General features: G+C 39.8%; 1 protein-coding gene across 3 annotated transcripts in view; it reads right to left on the reverse strand.

Moving 5' to 3' along the window:
- PEAK1 (pseudopodium enriched atypical kinase 1) overlaps positions 1-20,225 on the reverse strand; it is a 60,034-nt gene that overhangs the window by 13,909 nt on the left and 25,900 nt on the right. For 2 of the 3 annotated variants that reach the window (XM_030497752.1, XM_030497753.1), the window contains 3 exons: positions 13,605-13,721; positions 11,629-11,825; positions 2,226-2,974 (listed from right to left, as the gene is read on the reverse strand). In XM_030497752.1, coding sequence (XP_030353612.1) covers positions 2,226-2,974; positions 11,629-11,825; positions 13,605-13,721 — 1,063 coding nt within the window. The remainder of the gene's footprint in view (positions 1-2,225; positions 2,975-11,628; positions 11,826-13,604; positions 13,722-20,225) is intronic. The other variant, XM_030497754.1, reaches the window with a different exon arrangement.

Here is a 20,225-nt window from a genome sequence, read left to right on the forward strand (position 1 = left end):
GTCAGATTTTTTTGTCACATTTTTTCTCAAATCTAATATTAAAGTCATAAAACTTAAGAAGTGTCTGACTTGTTGCTTGGGTACTTCTACAAAACTCAAAAGAGCTATAGAAATATACGCTGTCCAAAGGTGTGGCTCCAGATACACTTTCAAAGTATATTTCTAAGACTTGATAAAAACTAACAGGAAGACTGTATTTTGGATTCAATAGGCCAGTAATTTTAATCTCCCTATTTCTGCCATCGTTTCTGGGGGATGAGGGATTTAAAATGGCAGGAATACATAGCTTATGTGTTGGAGATATTCTATTACATAATTTGACTCACTCAAAAAATACCCATGATGCTCAAACTGGTGTATCTGTTAAAGCTAAAATCCCAAATCTCTGTGTAATGTAATAGCAATCTGTTGTCATGAGATTTTGTACAAATCTGCTCCTGATGACTGATGATTTATAAGTCAAAGATCATCTTGGGGCAAATGTTAAGATGAAAGAGAATTTTCATATATCACATTAAGCAATAGGGAGGGGATTTTCAAGAGTAACTTCCTCTCATCATAACAGCACAAAGCTCATGGTGACCTCCAGCTCAAGGATATTTTGTGGATCCTTTGCTCACTCTCAAGGCCATCACACCTATTACACTGCAGTACATTTTGTTAGTCTGAGAACTACTTTTAAGACATCTGAATGATGAGAGATAAAAATAGCCCATATTTGACCATGCTAGATTGCTGTTCTTTCTTCAAGCTTTCTACAACTGATTTAGGAGAACAGTAGATTAGAAAACAACTACATAGGACTTGCCTATCAGGGAATACTATAAGGGCACATCTGTACTGTGCAAAGAGGAATCACATTAGTGATAACCCAAACCTGCCTATGTAGAAAAATACCACCTTGGGTCCTAGAAGCAACCATTTTTGCATCATTCTACTGAAACAAAAAAACCCTGAACTGAATAATGCCAGACTGCTGATTCTGGAACCAGAGTAGATTGCCAGATATATTCATGGTCTGGTTCTGAGCCGTCTTGTACCACTGGACGTGGCATCCACAAGACATCCATATTTCATTGCACATCTTATCAAAAAGAGGTCCTTGATAATTAAAGAAATACGAATGTTATGCCAACAAATCTGCCTTAAAAAGATGCCTTCTCAAGTCTCGGAAGAACGTATCAGTTGCACCAATCTTACCTTTTCTTTTTCATCTTTCTTGTAAACGATGATGCAGGGGGTGATAACATTTTGTTCCTGTAAAGCACCACCCTTCTGAGAATGTCAACATGCTCTATAAACAATAATCGATTGGGCCTCACACACCTATGCTGGGTAATAAATGTTTTATCTCAGGTTTCGACAAGGAGCAGTCAGACATTCAATGATTTACTCAAGGGCACACAGGAAGCCTGATAGCGCTGAGTCTCAGCTGTCTTTCTTACTATCATCCTACAGATAAGCATTGAGAACTGTAGAGATACAGCACTCAGAATGAACAACCTATATAAAAGTCCATAAAGTAACAACATTTAGTGAGACAACTGCCAACTCTTCAGTAAGAGATAACAAGTAAATCTAGTAAATCTTATTTCTGTTACGTGTTAGCTGAAGACTAAAGTCAAATCAATTGTTTAGTAAAAGGCCACAAAACACTGACAAGTTCCACTTTTTTTAGTATAGCTTATAAGACAACACCGATGGCTTGAGAGCTTCTGAAAGGCTGGTGATTAATACTGATAAAAATATAAGACCTTGTATGGGAGCATAAAGATATATTAGCCTAGACTTTACATTTAAAATTACATGGCTCTGAAAATTGAGAACTTTGAAATCTTTCCTAAGAGAGATGATTTAGTATCATTTGCATGCAGATGAGCCAAAGGATTATGTATTGCAAGTTTCCAAGAAGCTGCTGACACACGTTAAAATAGTACAGCTTTTTCTTCAGTATGTAATTAAACACTGACCATGGTAAAAACTGAGTTGTGTTGATTTTGTTTTAGTGATTTTGGAGCTGCAATAAAACCAGAAGAAACTTAAACAGCAGATACCAGTGCCACCCAGGGTCCTTGTGAGAAGGAGGGGCCTGTGTCCTGGGAATCTTACTTTTCATACAGTGCTGCCGCAAGAACCATGCACTTACAGGGCTTATCACTACTGGGTGTGTTGCAGATTATTCTGACACTGATGTGGAGGGTCACCGTTTTTCAAGCCCCTCTTACCTTGACTGCATAATTGTTGAGAGGATCTTTTGCATAAGAAGCCGGGTAGTAAACTGCATCGCCTGCCTCGCAGCACGGCTTGTCACTGGTCAGCCTGAAGTCTGACCAGCTGTCCATCCCAAATCGCAGCTGGTCTTTCTGTCCAGCCATGAACAAGTCTTCACATTTAAGTGCCAGCTTCTTCAGTGAATCAGCGTGAAGGCTTCGGATCTTACCGACCACCTCTTCCCGGTTTTCAATTCCTCGATAAAGTGCTTGTCTCTGCGGCTTCTGGACACCTTTGCCCTGCTTCGTGTGTGAGATGCGTCTCCCTGTTAGAGACTCCATGCTATTGGAACACCGGTCCTTAATACTGATAGTGGTTAGGCTGGAAACACTGTTAGTTGCTGAGGTGGTTGCTCTTAGCTTCTCTGTAGGCCTGTCCAAGGAATCTCCTGACTCGTTGTCCAGTATCTTGAGCTCCAGGCTGACTGAAGAGCAGGCGCTACTTGCTTCCCAGTTGGTGTCAATATCATAGGTGGGATTGGCAACAATGCACAGGTTGTTCTCCAGAGCCTGCTTCTGGAGATCTCTGGGAGTTGGCTCTGTGTTAGCTCTCAAAATGGTTTTCTTTGGCAGTGGAGGTGGTGTTGGCTGCAAGATGTTCATTGTCTCCTGGTCTACTAGTCCTCCAAAGGCAATGGCATCATCCAAAGCTCCCTTCGGTTGCCTCGGCTGTTTTGGAGGTATCATGGCTGCTCTGGACTGTCCTGTGTAATAAGAAGATAATAGTAATACAAGATTAAAGTACTTTGCATCTGCTGCTCATATTTGCACTCTACAAAGAATTTTAAGGAAAATAAACCCCAAACCCAAAAAACCCCACACCTGACTAGGACCCCTCCAATATTTGAAGAAAACCTAAATATATATCTGAAAAAAAGAACTCATTAGAGAGCAAAATGACCAAATCACATACATATCATCACATACTGCCAGTCTTTATTTGACCATGGCCTATATATTCAAATCGGTTCCAGCGCCAGCAATGCTGGCATTTTGCATCCCATAGGATTAATGACAAAAAGCGTAAGCAAAACCCAAACATCCATTTTGGCACTCGGGCAAAATTCCAGTGTCAGTAATTACAGCCAGCCTCCCGTAATTCCTTCTCCAGTCAATCAAGTGTAATATTCCTCCTTACTTCCTATTTAAATGTGCTTAAACTATGGGTGGATGCTGCTAAGTGGCTCTGCGTACTCTTTCTTTGAGATGCCAAATGGCAGGTTCCATACCCGAAAGCATGGGATTCGCCCTGACAGTCTGGTTTCAAACATTTGTGTGCTGTGCTTCTAGGGAAGATAAACTTCCAGTCATGTGTTTTGATGGCTTTTTGAGAGGACAATTATGTTTTATAACTGCTAGAGTCCTTGGAAATGAAGAATAAATAAATTACTATAACATAATAGAGAATAAACCCCACTAAACAGACAATACAAATAACCAACTCGCTGCTCTGGGACAATTAAGCAGTTGTTACTCATATAAAAATGAGATTTTTCTACTCTTAATAATCAACCACTATTTTCAGAGAAATTATTCTCTAAGTTTTCTACTGCTCCTGTGAGGTTCATTGACTATCATGGTAAAGTAGGAAGCCAATTCTTACAGTTGCAACACAGCAGCCATGAAATGGATGCTCTCTATAACTGCAGCTGAGCGTATCTTCTAATAAGGGAGCAGCAGGTAGAAAGACACTGTGACCATCTGACTGTTTATAATATCTGCTGAATCATAGAATCACTGAAGTTGGGAAAGACCTTCAAGAGCATGGAGTCCAACCATTAACCCAGCACTGCCAAGTCCACCAAATCCTTGTAAAGAGAGGACTGAACTGGAACGCTGAACCAAACTGGGGGGATCTCAGATTCAAATTGGAATTACATCACTTTGGTCCATAATTAATAATAAATGACTTTGCAGTCCATGAAAAGAAAACACAATAGCTTCCTTTACACTGGAAGATAGGTTGTTATGGGTTTTATGAATACTACAGAATCTAAGATCCTCTTGGCCAGGATGCACAAAAACCTGGAATGCTGGGTTAGAATGCTGAAAAGGACTTCCTAGTTTCAGAAGATCAGGGAAGGCTGTGTTGTTATATGTATCCACAAACAGAATAGCCTTGGCTCTTCAATTCTTAACAATCTCCTTTCAATCATTCTAGAGGAGATGGCATCACAAATGGAAGCTGTGTCTCTATATTTTGTTTAAGCTCAAGAAACCCTCAGAAGAGCCTTATGGATTTTGTGATATGCATGGATATTGCGATAAACCTGCACATGACGGTGGGGTTGGAACTAGATGTTCTTTAAGGTCCCTTCCAAGCCATTCTGTGATTCCAGTATTTAAAGAACTGAATTTTGAGCAGGACATTGTTAGCTTTGTACCTGCCTGTTCATCAGGAAAGATTGCACAGGACTACTCCGCTGGGTCATCACTTCTTAGCTCCCATGAAACACAACTGTTCAAAGGCCAGCAGTACTGCAGAGTCCCTCATCGCACCATTTGATATGCTGCAGCATATACCACTGGGGCCAGCTGAGCAGTGCAGGAACTCTATCACAAAGCTACTTTTTGAAGAGACAGAGAGTGGCAGGATTCAGAGTCGAAAGCAGAATTGATGTCTGCATGCCAAACACACAGAGCCAGATGCCACAGGCTTTTGCTTAATCCTGAGACAAGTTCACTTACACTTCATATCCAACTTTCTTACTCATCCAAACATGTGATGTCTTCCACAATTGCTTACTCTTACAAAATCTGTGACCTATGTACTTGTACCCCAGCAATATTCTGTGTTAAAGATCCCTTGCCCATTTTCTCATTCCTCCCCTCTTCCCCACTATGCTAAAATAGCCTAACTGCTTCTTCTTTCAGGAGGCAGTTTCCCAATATATGTTGCTTCTGTGACCTGCTCATCCAAGGACTGCACAGATGCTAGAGGGAAACAGCAAGATGCACATCTCAAGCAGTAACAGCACAAGCTCCCTCCAAGAAAGGTAAGATTTATAATGGTGTTTCTTCTTGATTCCCTTATTTTCCATCTGCATTAATGGCTCTGTCCTCCAAAAGCCTTTCATACAGAAATGAGTGTTGCAACTGCAACCGGTGACTTTTGCATAGCTATGGGAACTGTGACTTCCAAATTGAAGGTGGTTTTCATAACCAGAAGTTGTCTTTGCAGATGTCTGGAGGGGGTGGCAGAACCCAGAGAACTGCATGTACAAGTCATTATGTAGTTCCTTTTTTAAGTATTCTCAGCTGAGGAAAATGAGTTTGTAAAACATGTCATGTTACAGTATTGTTTCTTCCCACAAGAACAAATTTTCCAGATTGTAATCTATCCATCTGTATTATGTGATTGAACAGCTTCATATGTGAACTGGTTTTATGCTGAGTTCTTAATGCTGTACATTTCTTTCATGCCCAATGGCCTATTCTTTCCAGCTCAGCTTTCCCCAAGCATGGCATGATCCTACATTTTAAATTCATTGTCTAGCAAAAAAAAAAAGCTTGTCTTAAATTTTGTCCCTGCCAAAGGCACAAGAATGTTCTTTTGCATACAGCTACTGGCAGACCATTTGCTTCTCTTACTTGCTTGTCATCTTCTCCCATCGTAATGCTTAAACCCCATAATTTCCTTACCTACTGCACAGACTCTCCAGCATTACAAGGTTCAGCCTGAGATACACTTGGAAGGCAAATGAAAAGGAGGAACAGGCACAATATTAGGCTACCACTTAAAGCCATTTAAAGTGGCTTCCAGAGTGCTCAAAGACAGAAAAAAAATTAACTCTTTGTAGACAGCATCTTTCTAGAGAGCTTTAAGTAATTCTACAGTTCAGTAACATGTTCTATTACAGACTCTCTCTATACTATTTAAATGCTGAAGCCTCCAGATACCATGCAGAGCTCTGAAACTCTAAATCAGCCCTAAAGCATTTAAATTTTATTTTTGTGGGTAACTGATTTATCATCAGACTTTGCATTGCAACCTCTTTATATCAGTTCATGAACCTGTTCAATCTGACACACTGAACTCAGGATTAAGTCAAATTTATATTCCATAAGCATGTTTTTCTTAGAGTAATGGCATGATTATCATTTAGATTTCTTGACAGTCCATCCATGATTTTTGCTTAGACCAGATCAGCTGTATACATTGTCCGGAAATTTCAGAACTGTGAAGGAAAATGCTTCTGTAATTGGGAAGACACCTAACGGTGAATCAGGCAAGCCAAGTGGGTGACACGCTGCATGCTTCCAGCCTGCCTTGAACAGAACTATTCCTGAGATGTATATTGCTCTACAAAACATATGTTAGGCCAATACAGCAATGACAGCAGGCTGCTTCTGTACTTTCTCCAAACTCATTTTACTCTTGACATGGTAATCTATCCTACATTCCCCTTGATTCTTGAAAGTGGTTTTCTGATTATATGCCATTACCATCTTTCATTGAAGGATAACATCCCTTGTGGGAAGATGTGAATTAGAAAAGAGAGCTGAAAACAATAGTCCAGCATTCACAGTAGAGACTAGGTGACTGCCATGATTACTAACTCTGTTCTCAATTTTAGTGATCATTATAGTACTACTTAATCCCTAATCCCCTAGTGCAAGGATTTCGATGAATGAACAAGACCCAGAGGGCTAAAATGGCCAAAATGACTCTCACCTGTGCCATTCTCAAACTTAACACATCAGTTTGACAAAAACTCCTCATTTTACATTGCCAAGGACAACAAAAACATAATAATCATGCATGTACAACATGGATAACTGATATTCCAAGGCCACATCTACGAAAACCCCAACTGAACTAAAACCAAAACTGTGGACTCTTTATCTTTACAGTGGAGACAAGTGAGAAAGAGGAATTTCAGGTGGCTCTTAGGTGTCTGCAGGAAACCCACTGCGAGACAGGGCTGGGCTGATCACACAGCTGGATCTCGGAGCGGTCCAGCAGCATTTGCTTTGGCAGCCTCTGCTGACCCATTCCTCCCCACAGCCAGGAATGGAGTTTGATGTCGCTGTAATTCTCATGTCAGTACATTCCCATTTCACCTTAGAAAATCCAGTTGTAAAAAGCTGATTAAAGTATTCCCTAAGTAAAATCCACAGGTTGGCGACCTCCACTGTACAAATTCCCCCTCTTTACCCTTGTCCCAGTACTTCCCCCTCTTCCCCTTGTACTTGGATATTCATCATCCTTTACAATCTGCATTTTTATTGCAATACAGAGCCTGGAAAAGATTTCTCTGTATAAGCAGCAGATCAATTATACTGATCTTTAACACCAGCACAAAATACCCTCACTGAGAAAAATAACCAAACCATGAAAAACCCCGCAAATGTGTGAAGTATCTTCCAACCACTGCAAAAGCTCCCAGCATACTTCGCAGCCCCAATTCCAAGAAATGCATGTTTATCACTTCTAAGGATGATAATATATATAACAGAAAGGAGAGATATCACTTCTTAAGTAACATTCATGATGCACTTCCACTTTCCTACCAATAATCTGAGACTCTGCACAGAACTACAGTGAGATGGGCTGCAAGTACTAGACAAATAAAAACTTCAGATGCAACAGCTTGTCTGCCTTGGTGACCTGTCAGGTCTTGCTGCCCGCCCTCCATTACACCATGTTAAAGATATTACCTGTACTAATTATATATTACACAAAATGCCTCAGACTGATACTGTAATCACTGTCTGTCACTGAACTGTCAGTTTTAGACAGCAATGATTTCACTACCTTATTTATAGCCTGGCTAAAGCACGTTGCTCTGGTCTAACTTACTGACTGAGGCAATATTCCATGGCAGATGCTGTTGTTTGGGATTTTTTCCAGTGTCAACAACCATAAAACCTAGAAACTTAGCCTCTTTTTTTCACCTTTTCTTCAGGTGTAAGGGAAACAATAGCTGATGATAACATAACCTTTTTTAAATGATAGAAATACTATCCTGAGTATATTGAGAATATCTTAATCTACTTACAGCGATGCAAGTTTAATCAAGTCTATTTCCTTAACAAATTCAAACGAAGACATAAAAAATAAAAGATTTATAAAGGAAAAGATTTTAACAATCTAGTCTCGTCTTCCTTATCATAAGCTACTGGGCTCACCTGAATTAACTTCTGTTAGAATAAGGGCGCACCATAAAAAAGAAACACCCAGGCCTGACCTTGCACATCTGAACATTTGTTTCTGCATCTAGATTCCACTGGCAGACACTGGAGTTTTAAAATGTGTTGGCTGTTGATAGCAAAGGTATCCCTCATCAGAGTTCTGCTCACCACATGAGCATCCATCCACACCAGGATCAAGCCAGACTGTTTCTTTGATAAGCTAAACAGATTCAGCTTCTTCAGTTAGTCCCTATAAAGTGTCTGCCACAATACTAGGCATTTGCAAAGCTTTTCTTTAGAGCCTGTACAGTGGTTTTTTAACCATTCTTCTTAAACTCCTCCTGTTTAGGCACCCAGAACACACTGGGCTCTTTTATCCTATCATCATGGTGGGACCTCAGGTTTCCTGAAAGCCCCAACTCTTTTACACCATATCTGATTCCCAGAGAAGAATCCTTTACCTTTGTAAGGCTTGCATTTATTTTTTTAATTCCTAGATGGATGATGTTACATGTTGGATGAAATAACAAATACAGCCCAGATTTTATACATGAGCTAGTCTCAAATTCTGCATCTGCAGTTTGTTTCCTGACAAATGCCTGCAGGCACACTTGCAGGTTGTGCAGGCAGGACTGTAAACTGATGATGGGACAACTCCTGCGTGAGGAGGAGAAGCCCAAAACCAGCTATATTTGAGGGCGATACCCAATATAAACTACTACCTGACTGCAGATGGGAGTTTACCAAAGCTTGCCATAATTTCTGTTCATAAAATTTCATGTGACGTGTCACAACTGCAGATTAGACATCTATCAAAGTAACGACACAGTATTATCTGCTTTTCAATAAAACCCCCATAGAATACGTATTATATCAGTATTTAAAAAGTGGATATTGTGCATTATGCTGCAAATTGAAATGGCCACAATATATTTTCCAAACTACAAAGTGTAGTATGTAGCTATACAATAGGTAACTGTAGAAACAATTGCATTTGAAGCAAGAGTCAAATGTGATGTAAATTCTTGTATTACCCTTTCTTTCAGTTTGGTAGATCACTATTTGTTAATTCTATGAAATCTATGATTTTGCTGCTTGGTGATGTAAGATGTGCAAACAAGTAGGAATTATTCTCTATCCCTACCTAGAATCTCTTGATAGCTATCTGCACTAGTGAGGCTGCTTGAATAAACCAGAGAAAGGTTTGAACAGCAGCCAGAGAACTCAGTGCCATTTAGGGTAGCATTGCTTTTAACAACAAGTCGCAAGCTTGCCAAGCCAGACCAAGCCAAGCCTAAAAGTTAGTTTAACTCTTTCAAACCTAAAACTTACTTTGGTGACAGCAAATCTGAAAAGTCAACCAAGGATGAGGAGAAGATTTTGAATCAAATGCTAAGAGTTAAGTTTTATACAGTGTTACACAGGAAAAACACTGCCAAAACTGAGGACTGATGGAAATGATTTAGGTGAAGCATTTAGGTTGGAAGGGGCTTCCTGAGATGGTCAGATCCAACCTTCCCTCCTCAGTCAGAGCCACAGCTGGAGCAGGGTGTCCAGGACCATGTCCAGTTGGGTTTTGTGTATCTCCACAGATGGAGACTCTACAATTTCCCTGGGCAACCTGTTCCAGTGTTTAATGGTATTTTATTGCCTTTCCCATGAGTTGACTACTCCCAGTTTGTGAGATGCTGTTGGAAGGACAGATCTACAGACAGAAGCACGTTTAATTCTGTATGATGAAGCAGCTGCCATCAGGTGTGACCTCTTGCACAAGAAAACTGAGCTAAATTGAGTACAGATTAGCATTACTTTAGCTATGAAATACAAGTAATCCCTGGACTGTATGAGTACTCTGGCTAAAACCCAGCAACCTCACCATGAGGAATAAGTGATATTTCATACATTAAATGATATCCTAGCTTGATCCTTTTATATGTCGGTCTGGTAAGGAACAAGGGCTAACCATGCTGTAAATAGTTTTGATGTAGCTAGATGTACTGACTGGATTCTAGCTGTAACATAGCTATGTCCTAAATTCAGAAAATATACAGATACACGTATATATGTATATCATATATATACGAAAACAATTCATTGGATCTTGCAATAATTCACCATAAAAATATAAATATTAGTTTTCTTCCTTGAAGTTACAATTTCTTGGTAGAGGTTAATAGCACTCTTGGGCAGGATATTTTTCCTCCTGATGCTTTATAAACAACATCTAATGAATGTTTTGGTAGCAGAACACATTAATAAGTTGGCCACTAATTCACATTTCAGGAAAAAAAATGCAACAATATCACTACATGTCTAAGGAATGTATACACCTGAGGCTTTGAAATGTAGTCCTTGATCCCTCGAACCTGTGTGGACGTGCCAAACCCTCTGTACGTGTGAGCCATCTCAGTGCAGTCAGGTTACTTATCCAAGTGCTTAACAAGTTGTCCAGATGCTTAATGCATAATACAGGGTTGGAGATTACAGAAACACCTGTATTTGGATGTTCTTGAACATCATAAATGAGATATTTTTGTTCTTTTAGAAAATATGCCTGTAAGTATTCCTAAATTCACAGTACTTCAAAATGCTTTACAAAATGAGGCTGATAATATTCATAGTATATCTCAGGAGATGCTTATTTGTCTTGCTCACTTATTTCCCAGAGAAGCCCTGCGTACATGTATCTTTTTAATACGTGTCAGGAATTCGGTGGTAGTTGAATAGACCGTGCAGTACCTTCAGGACATTCATACCTTCAACTTTTCTGAAGGAGCAACAGTAAATCACAGACTGGGATAAGAAATGTTTTAGTAAACAAAAGATGGCTACGAATATTTTAGAAGTCATTGATGCTCTAAAATAAAACATCCTAAAAGTCGATCTGCTCTGTATGTTAAACTTCTTGGATAAAATCTCCTCCAAACAGATCAAACAATGTGTCTTTTAAAAGTATTTGAGATGTTTATCATTAAGGGCAATTAAAAGATAGCTTTAAAATCATAGGAAAGAAAACCTTTGAGTGTGTGGAATCTTCATTTTCTTGGCTGTGTATCTCAGAATGAGGCAACATAACTATCTTCTATAAATTAATATGTAAAAGATTGTCTTTAAAAACTAACCTTATGAAAGTGCATTGAGCTGTTCTGAAGGTTCTTCATGCCCTAGAAAGGTGTGTAAGACCTGAGATAACTTAAATTTTCTTCTATGAGAACACGCTTACCCAAATTGCTGTATGTAGCGCTGCAAGCATTTAAGTCAGGAGAATTTGAAGTTTCTTCCTTTTCTTCCTCCCCCTGTGGGCCACGGACAGAGGATACTGGTATGACCGAGGCACTGCCACCATTGTCCTGCTTCACAAACACAGCTCTGGGAACACGAGGGGACAAATCCTCCAGTGTCGTATCATCGGGCACTTGACTGAAACGAAACAAGACAAAATCACCTGGAGACCAAAGCCTGGTGCTAGATCCTACTGGCAGAATACCAGATGAGGCATTAAATGTCTTCAGGAAAGGGAATGAACTGGTAAAGTAGTAAAGCTCTTTTCACCCTTCTTTGTAAAAAACAACTTTCTATAATATTTGTTTTCCTGAATAAGAAGAAACAACTTTTGACTGAAATAGTAACATGTTCATGCCTTTCATACAAAAGGGGTAATAAAATGTTTTACAGTTGACTATAACCAAGATACATGCACCTGTATATGCAGGCATGATTCTGCATAAAACATGTAGGACTCACAGGGCAGCAGCAGAGTTTCAGGTGCTTTTTACTAATCAGTGATTTTGCCTTAATCAAAGATACAAGGTATAGCATGGGGGCTGTTAAATCTTAATAAATGCATGAAACTTGAATGATACATTTTCATATCCTGGTAGGATTTGGGAAATTGACACTTTGGGAAACAGACCAGTAGCTTATCTAAGCCAGTAATGTATTTCCCATGTAAAACTCTCCAGGATTAAAATCTATCTGCATTAGACCAATTGCAAAAGGCCATGAAGACATTCCTCTGTGCTTGCTCTTAGCTATGAAGTTTTAATCAAATTGTGATGACTTATAAACTTAAAAAGTGTGAAATTCAGGGATTCAATCAGTTGCCATGGATATATTTATTGCAGTAGGGTTTAAAAATTATGCAATATAGATATTATTTTAAAAAATATCCAGGTTTATTAAAAACCCCCAATCCTACTGAAAACAGCAGCAATTATCAATAATATGCCACAAAAACATGTCAGAGCAAAAATATTTCTGTGCCTTTATGCTCTCTCTCTCACAGAAACAAATACTCACTATAAGCCAAATCTCAATGTCCTGTTCACTAATCAAATAGAAGCAAGAATTTTAAGTACTCGTGACTTCCACAAGGGATAGGAGTAACGCTTCCTTCACAAGATGAGCACCACGTCATACAGCTGGGCAGATAATTAATTTGTGTGGTAAAGATTTAAAACTTCCTCAAAGACTTTACATAAATTACAGGCTTATGTCTCTCTATGTTAAAGCCAAAATACTGAAAATCATGGTACATAATCTTCTAGCAATCCCAGACTACAAAGATTAAAACATGCCAGTGCTTTGCATAACACAAGGCTCCATGTACGGTGCAGCGCGCACATGCTGTTTCTACTCAGACTCATGAATTCTAACTGCAGGCTGATACAAACCAAACTCATTAGAACTTGTTAGTAAAAGAGGGAAAAATGGCGTAAGTTCAAAAAGATGTAAACTTTAATTAGCATAATTTTTTTTTGTATATTTTTAGTACCATGCATAGGAATGGTGTGAAGAACATTCCATGTGCCATAAATATATCCACGTGAAAGAGTTAACCTCGTATAATTCCAGAGCAAAGCATACATGAAATTAAAGCAGTAACAAGGCTCTCAAGATGATGACAAAATCATCTAAAGGCTTGTAGTTGCTGCAAATCATATACATACCTGCATTCCTCGACAAGGATATTTTCTTTAGGAAGAACTAGGTTCTAACAGCTTTACAGTTCTGCCATTGCCACAAACCAGGAGTTACCGTATCTCAAAGTAAGTTTTTAGTATCGATTGGTGAGGTACAGAACATACTCATTCTCCAAACCAGACACATGCAAGCACATTCACTAAACCTAAGCTCAGAAGCATTTTGCCAAAGTAAACCAACAGCTAGAAAGGAAGAAAGAAAAAAATACCAACTCACCCACTGTACTCACTCACACAATTCCCCATTAAAGGAAATTCTTTCAGGGCCTTCTTGAGTCTTTTAATCATGTCTTGAAACTCTGGCGAGCCATTGATCCCACAGTGTTCTGATGTGCTACAAGTTGTGCAAGCTGTAAGCAACAGGCTGAACTCTGCACAGAGTGATACACCTACTGCACCTTAATGTTTACCTTAGGGGGTTGGTCCCAGGGACTTGCCAAAGCGCCCCAGGAAACCAGTTAGTTACAGCCCTGCCTTCTTAACTCTTCCACTGCCTCCCGAGTTGAAAACAGTTCACAGTCTACTACATCACTGTTCTGGTATGACAGCTATGGCCTTAGTCATGTTAATTAGTTAAGGAAAAGCAGGTTCAAATTTCAAGAGGAGTTTTAAGAACTTTGCCTAAGACACTGGTAAAAGTAAGTGAATATCTCAAATCTGTATTCCGACCAGTCTTAGTGTATAATACATTTTAAATCACAGCACTTAGGTGTCAGGCCATGAAATCCGTGGGGAAAAGCTTCCTTGTAACCGAACAGAAAAGATGGAGAGGTCCAGCATACGTACGCGGTGCAGCGACCCACGAGCAAAATGCCAACCCGTGACCAGCGCAGACAGAACCCAGAAGGAACAAAAGGGGAAAACATCCTCACCCTGTAAGCTGCAGGAACCAAATTCCCAATTGCTTTTGCTTCATGGAGTAGCCTAAACAGTTAAAACTAGTAGTTTTCTAGAGAAGTAGAGCAGCTGATAAACAAGCAGTTCTCTGAGATTAGAGCTGTTAAAGCCTGATTTTGTCTAACTTTGTATCTGCTTGTTGATAGCAAGTGATACTTAAAGCTATCTCCTTATTTGGGATATTTATAGCTATTTTGCCAGGATGGATTCTTTGATGCCTTGCATAAGAGCACGTATTTAGCTTTTACCATAGTGGGTGCAGCCTCCTCTGTCCAAGCCTTGTTCTTTTCCCTTTTTTATTTCAAACCCAAACTTCATAGGAAATTAATTACCTCAGAGAACTCTGCTCGCCAGAAAAATGACTGTCCTTCAGATTAACATCCCACTGAATTCACATGCTTGTCATTCACATGCACATAAGCTCAAAATGGTTTTAAAAGTGGATTTCTTCTGCAGGGACAAATGCCCCTGACTCCTTCCCTCAGGCTCTCCTCCTCCACAGTTTTTGGAGGGTAGCCAAAAGATGATGTGCTCTAACTTGCCCTAGTCTTTTGGGAACACGAATCCAGAAAGCAGCCTGTGCAGTGTGTTGATTTTCATGAGGACAGTGGAATCACAGCTATTGTGTGACTTGTATTTTCCTCTATTCAGATCACGCCTTCTCAATTAGACTGATTCATAAGCAGCAATGAATATAAGGGAAAGAAAGTGGAATACTTATAAGAAGTGATTCTGCGAGTGCATTCCTGAATAAGGGTCAGATCTAGAGGTCAAGCTGAGGGAGTACAGCTCTGTGCAAGACAGCACATAAATCCAAGTGGCAGAAACTAGAGACAGAAACAGAGGAAAGCTGATGTGGCCTTCGACCCAGCTGAGACTCTCATCTCCTCTCTCAGTGGACATCAGCAAAGCAGTAGACAGTTTGAGATGAGAGAGCCTGACAAAGAAGATGACTCAGTTTTACACAAAAAAACCTGTGTAATTTCTAGATATAGTTAGTTTCAAAGAGATGCCTTTGAGATCCCCTCAGGCCCAACACTTTTAAACTAATAAAGCTAATATAAAGCCTAAATTGACCGAGTAATGCTTGAGGAAAAGTGCGGAGAGGTTCATGGCTTGAAGGCAGTCAAGGCCTCCTTACACAGGAACTTCTACCCAGAACACAGACCACTTTATTTCTGCAAAACACTAAGCAAAGTCCATCGGTGCCCAGGTTTCAGTCAGAGTATGTATGGGTGTACATATGCAATGGTTCATGCAGTTCAGTGCCCCATCACCCCAATTAGCCAGAAATAGTCACTTAAGAAGAAAGTGGAAGAAACTTCTCAAATGATAACCTGAAATAACTAAGTCATCAAGTTTATTCCTATTTCTTAATGATTTAGAAGTTGGATTAGTCCTGAAGCATAGGAATTTATGTATTTTGTTTTAAATCTGGTATAAAGCGATGTTTGCATGGATAAAGGGAGTACATTTGATAATCCAGTAAAGACATCCTGCTAAGCTCTTTAGTGTCAGTGAAACTTAGTGTCAGTGAGTTCCACAGATTAACTGTGCATTCTAAAAAAGACATTTGTCTATATCCATTTTAAGTTCTCAGTCTTCCCATTTTCCAGACTGTATCAGAGGAGTTAAGAACAATAATACATTATTTACCATTTCTTAATCTAAATTTATAAATTAATAAATGGTAGAATCTCTTCTACTTGGTTCTTTAACAGTGCTTGGTGTTTACAAGTATTCACATAACATGTTACTAAACTTCTTGCTTAATGAATGTGCATGATTCCCAATTCTGTTAGCAGAGAGATGTGCTAGAGAAAAATCTCACACAAGTTTTTCATTGATGAAACCAGGTAAAATGGATGGTTAATCCTTTTAAAAGCACTGCTGAGTGCTGCTGAGGTAAATAGACCTTGCTAATATCTAGAGGAAAGCAAATCAAGACAGATTTGAGGAGATGGGGGAGCTGATAGTTCCACATGAACGCTTCAGTTGGGAATTTCTCCCATTTCAGTAGATTTGCTCAAGCAGGATTATTCTTTCGTTCTATAACATTCTTGAATTCTCCTCACAAATTTATGCAAGCTACACTTACAGTGTTTTGGATTCAGGTGAGAACCTTACCTTAAGACTTACACAAGAGGTCCTCTAAACTGGGAAGGACTTTGTTTTGAACAGAGCCCTACTGTGATTTAAAAGATTTTGTTCTCAAGTAGTTTCTGAAGCAGCTGTGGAATCTGCAGGATTGGATCAATGACAGTGAGAAAGTGGAATGTGGCAGTGGTGGTTATTCCTGCCTGTCTCTGGGTGCAATCCTGGTCTTAATATATGACTATATTTTTGAAGAACAATGATTGCAGTTGTTTTTACTGAGTAATCTGTTACAACATCCATATTCCTCTGGACACACGGAGAACTCACAGTAATTTCATGGCTCCTATCCCACTGACTCAGGAGAGCTCCATTCCTTACGTTGCTCAGGTTCAGAAGGCCTAGGCCACAGACAATGTGCCCTGTGGCACTCCCCGAGCCTCAGTCACCCATTTTATCTTTTTTTCCCCTTAAATAACAGTTAATGGCATAAACGAAATTGCTAAAAAACCCACTGAAGAAATAGCCCATTTGGGGCCTTTTAAGTCTTGGTGCTCTAAATCACCTCACTGGAATTGTCTTTCTTCATTGCCTGCATATGGCAATTCAACACCTAGCTCGGATTCTAGAAATCACATTTGACTTAGTGTAATGTAAAGCAAACTGTGTGAGCAGCCATCAGCAACCTCAAGGCAGTCAGCACAACAAAAAGCATTTGAGAATCACTTCTACTCCTGAAATGCTCCCATAGCAGGCAGGAACTGTGCAAGGTTTGGGCCAATTTTCTGTAAGATTCTCCTGTCACTGACATTTATGTTCACTCCAGGAGCAGCAATCTGGCTGGAAGTGACTCAAGGTGAACTTCATCCTACAAGTGTGGCACTGGGGTAAGATCTGAAGGATAACAAGGCATTTCCAAAAGCTTTGATATCTATGTCCTCTGATAAATAGGGAGCCCATGAAAAGTGTCCAGTGAAACACCCAGGAGCTGTTTTAACAACAAAAAAAAATAGCCTTAAAGGAATGCCAATGGCTGAGGTAGTGTGTAACGGTGATGCTTTTAAAGAAAAATGTTCAAAACAAATCTTTAAAGTATGTATAAGCATTTCACCCCTTTTGGAAGCAAGACACAACAACAGGATAGTGACCTGCAGCTACAGAACAACAGAACTCGGATCTATAGATTACGAGCTCCAGTGCTTTTGACACAGTTAACATCTTTATAGGAATTAGATTGGAAATCCCAACTTTAGCCATGAATTAACGCTTTCTTATCTAAACCGGAATGGAACCAATATGCAGACCTCACTATCTGAAGGAAGTACTTCAGTAAACATACAGTTTTATCTTTAGTTCATCCAAGTCTGGCCCAAAGATCCTATAAAGGAAAGTTATGGCTGACTTGTAGCTATGAAAGGAAGCTATTCAGTTTAATACATAACTGAAATGGAAATGGCTGTGCACAAATCAGTTGTACCTTGATTTACAAAAGCACTGCCATCTAAACCAGTGCTAAATGATGTTTTAGTTCAGCTCTGTTGTGGTTTATGAAGATAGGAAAAGAAGAATCAGAAGGCTGTTCTGCAGTTTTCTTTCAGGAAACATCTCAATCTAAAAAGCTGCTACAGTGATCTCTCTATAATGGTGAAGAGAAGCCTTTATCTCGTGAAATTCCAGTAGCAACAGTCTGATCCACTAGATAACAAAGCCTTTGATGAATCTCTTTTTGTTTAAACCTGTGCTGTGTGGATGCCACGCTGTGCTGTACCACCTTCATCAACTAGACTGAGGTAGACAAAAATAGCGCATTATATTTTTAGAGATAAATTTCAGGTTTTGCCTGAGAACAACTGCTGCATCATTAACTATGGTGCTCTAAACCCATCTCATTTTCATTCCAATCAATGATAAAGCTGATGTGAGTTCTGATTTTTAGCAACAATTAATCTCTCTTGCCAGCACAAGGGTGGGACATTAAGGAGGTGGGAGCAAGTGCATCTCCAGATAGTAATGCTGCTAGAAACAAAAATGTTGGTACAACCTAATTTTCTTTAGGTTCCCCTGGAGATAACAGAAAAAAATGGTTCCTCTAAAGGGGGGTTGAGAGCACAAACTTCTCCAGTTCTTTAACTTGCTCTCTAAAATTACCTACTTCTCCCCATTTAATTTAGGGTAAGTCTAGAGAGACTAGACTCCTATCAAGGGTTATTCTAGCCCTGGGTACATTCCCCAGCCTTCAGCCTTAACCTGCAAATACTGGGGCACCCCCTTTTGTCATCATCCACACCCCTGTATTATTGTGGTACCATTCATCTTGCAGGGATGCTGAACACTTACAGCTCCGTGTTTCTGAATCTCACCCCCCCAGTTTGTACTGGGACTTTTTAAACCCTATTTGTTAATTTTCAGGTACTTTTTTTTCTTTTTAAAGTAAAATCCTTGACCCTGAAACTGCAGTTCAAGCGAGTCTGTAGCAACAGGCAGTACACTGAGGTTTTGGACAGCATCCTATCTTATATTTGGGGCAATTACTTCAAATGTAAATCTACAGAAACCAGCTTTACATCATACTATGATAAACCCTATTACCACCTTACATTACAAACCTCAGTGCTGTCCACATCTGACAAAAGGCAAACAGTCTGAAAAGTAGTCTTGATCTTTGTCAGAATGCTGCTCCCAAGATGTGATGTAAAAGTGATTTCATTACTTGGTGCAAATGGTCACTCTTGGTTAGTTTGAACAGTTATTTCTCTTTAAGACAAGCAGTAATCAGTGTATGGTAAACCCAAAACTCTGCTCACAAAGAGAATTCTATTAGTTAAGTCAATTTTAAAACCATTTTAACTAAAATTCACTGCAACTCTCTTGTATAGACAATGGAGAAAGAAAACCAAACACTGCCGTGATACATTTTCTGAGGCTCACACATAGCTCAAATTTGACAACATTTTTCATTTCCTGCCACTATGTTATTGTTATAATGAATTAAATAATGCAAGTTTGAAGCTATTTTGGAATTGATGTGTATAATAACATTGGAAGACATTCTAATACATCCACGGCTGTGGTCTCTAGTCAGTGAAATGCCTACTCTGCCCGTGGGACTGACTGCAACAAGTGTCTCCCGCCCTCTGAGGTTATGCACTGTCATGAGCTGTAGGAACTCAGTGGTATGTTGAAAACAATGCATATCTGGAAGTAAACACACTCCTTCATGTTCAGAGACAGCCAAGAAACCATGTAAACCCTTGATAAGGGAACAAACAGACCTTTAGACCAACAGACAGACCTAAAGCATTCAACTGTCACAGAGTTGTAGGAGTAAGATAAGTATCTACTGGCCAAATACTTCCACAGAAATTGAAACAATGAATCATTTGGGTTGGAAAGGACCTTAAGATCATCTAGTGCCAACCCCCTGCCATGGGCAGGGACACCTCACACTAAACCATGTCACCCAAAGCTCTGTCCAGCCTGGCTTTGAACACTGCCAGGGATGGAGCATTCACCACTTCTCTGGGTAACTTGTGCCACGGCCTCACCACCCTCGCAGTAAAGAACTTCCTAACATGTAACCTGAACTTCCCCTGTTTTAGTTTAAGCCCATTGCTCCTTCTCCAGGCTGAAGAGCCCCAACTTTCTCAGCCTGTCTTCATATGGGAGGTGCTCCAGCCCCTGATCATCCTCGTGGCCTCCTCTGGACTTGCTCCAACAGCTCCATGTCCTTCTTATGTTAAGGACACCAGCACTGCACACAGTGCTGCAAGTGTGGTCTCACGAGAGCAGAGCAGAGGGGCAGGAGCACCTCCTTTGACCTCCTGGTCATGATCCTTTTGATGCAGCC

The sequence above is a fragment of the Strigops habroptila genome, chromosome 9 (assembly GCF_004027225.2).
Source record: "Strigops habroptila isolate Jane chromosome 9, bStrHab1.2.pri, whole genome shotgun sequence".
Classification (NCBI taxonomy): domain Eukaryota; kingdom Metazoa; phylum Chordata; class Aves; order Psittaciformes; family Psittacidae; genus Strigops; species Strigops habroptila.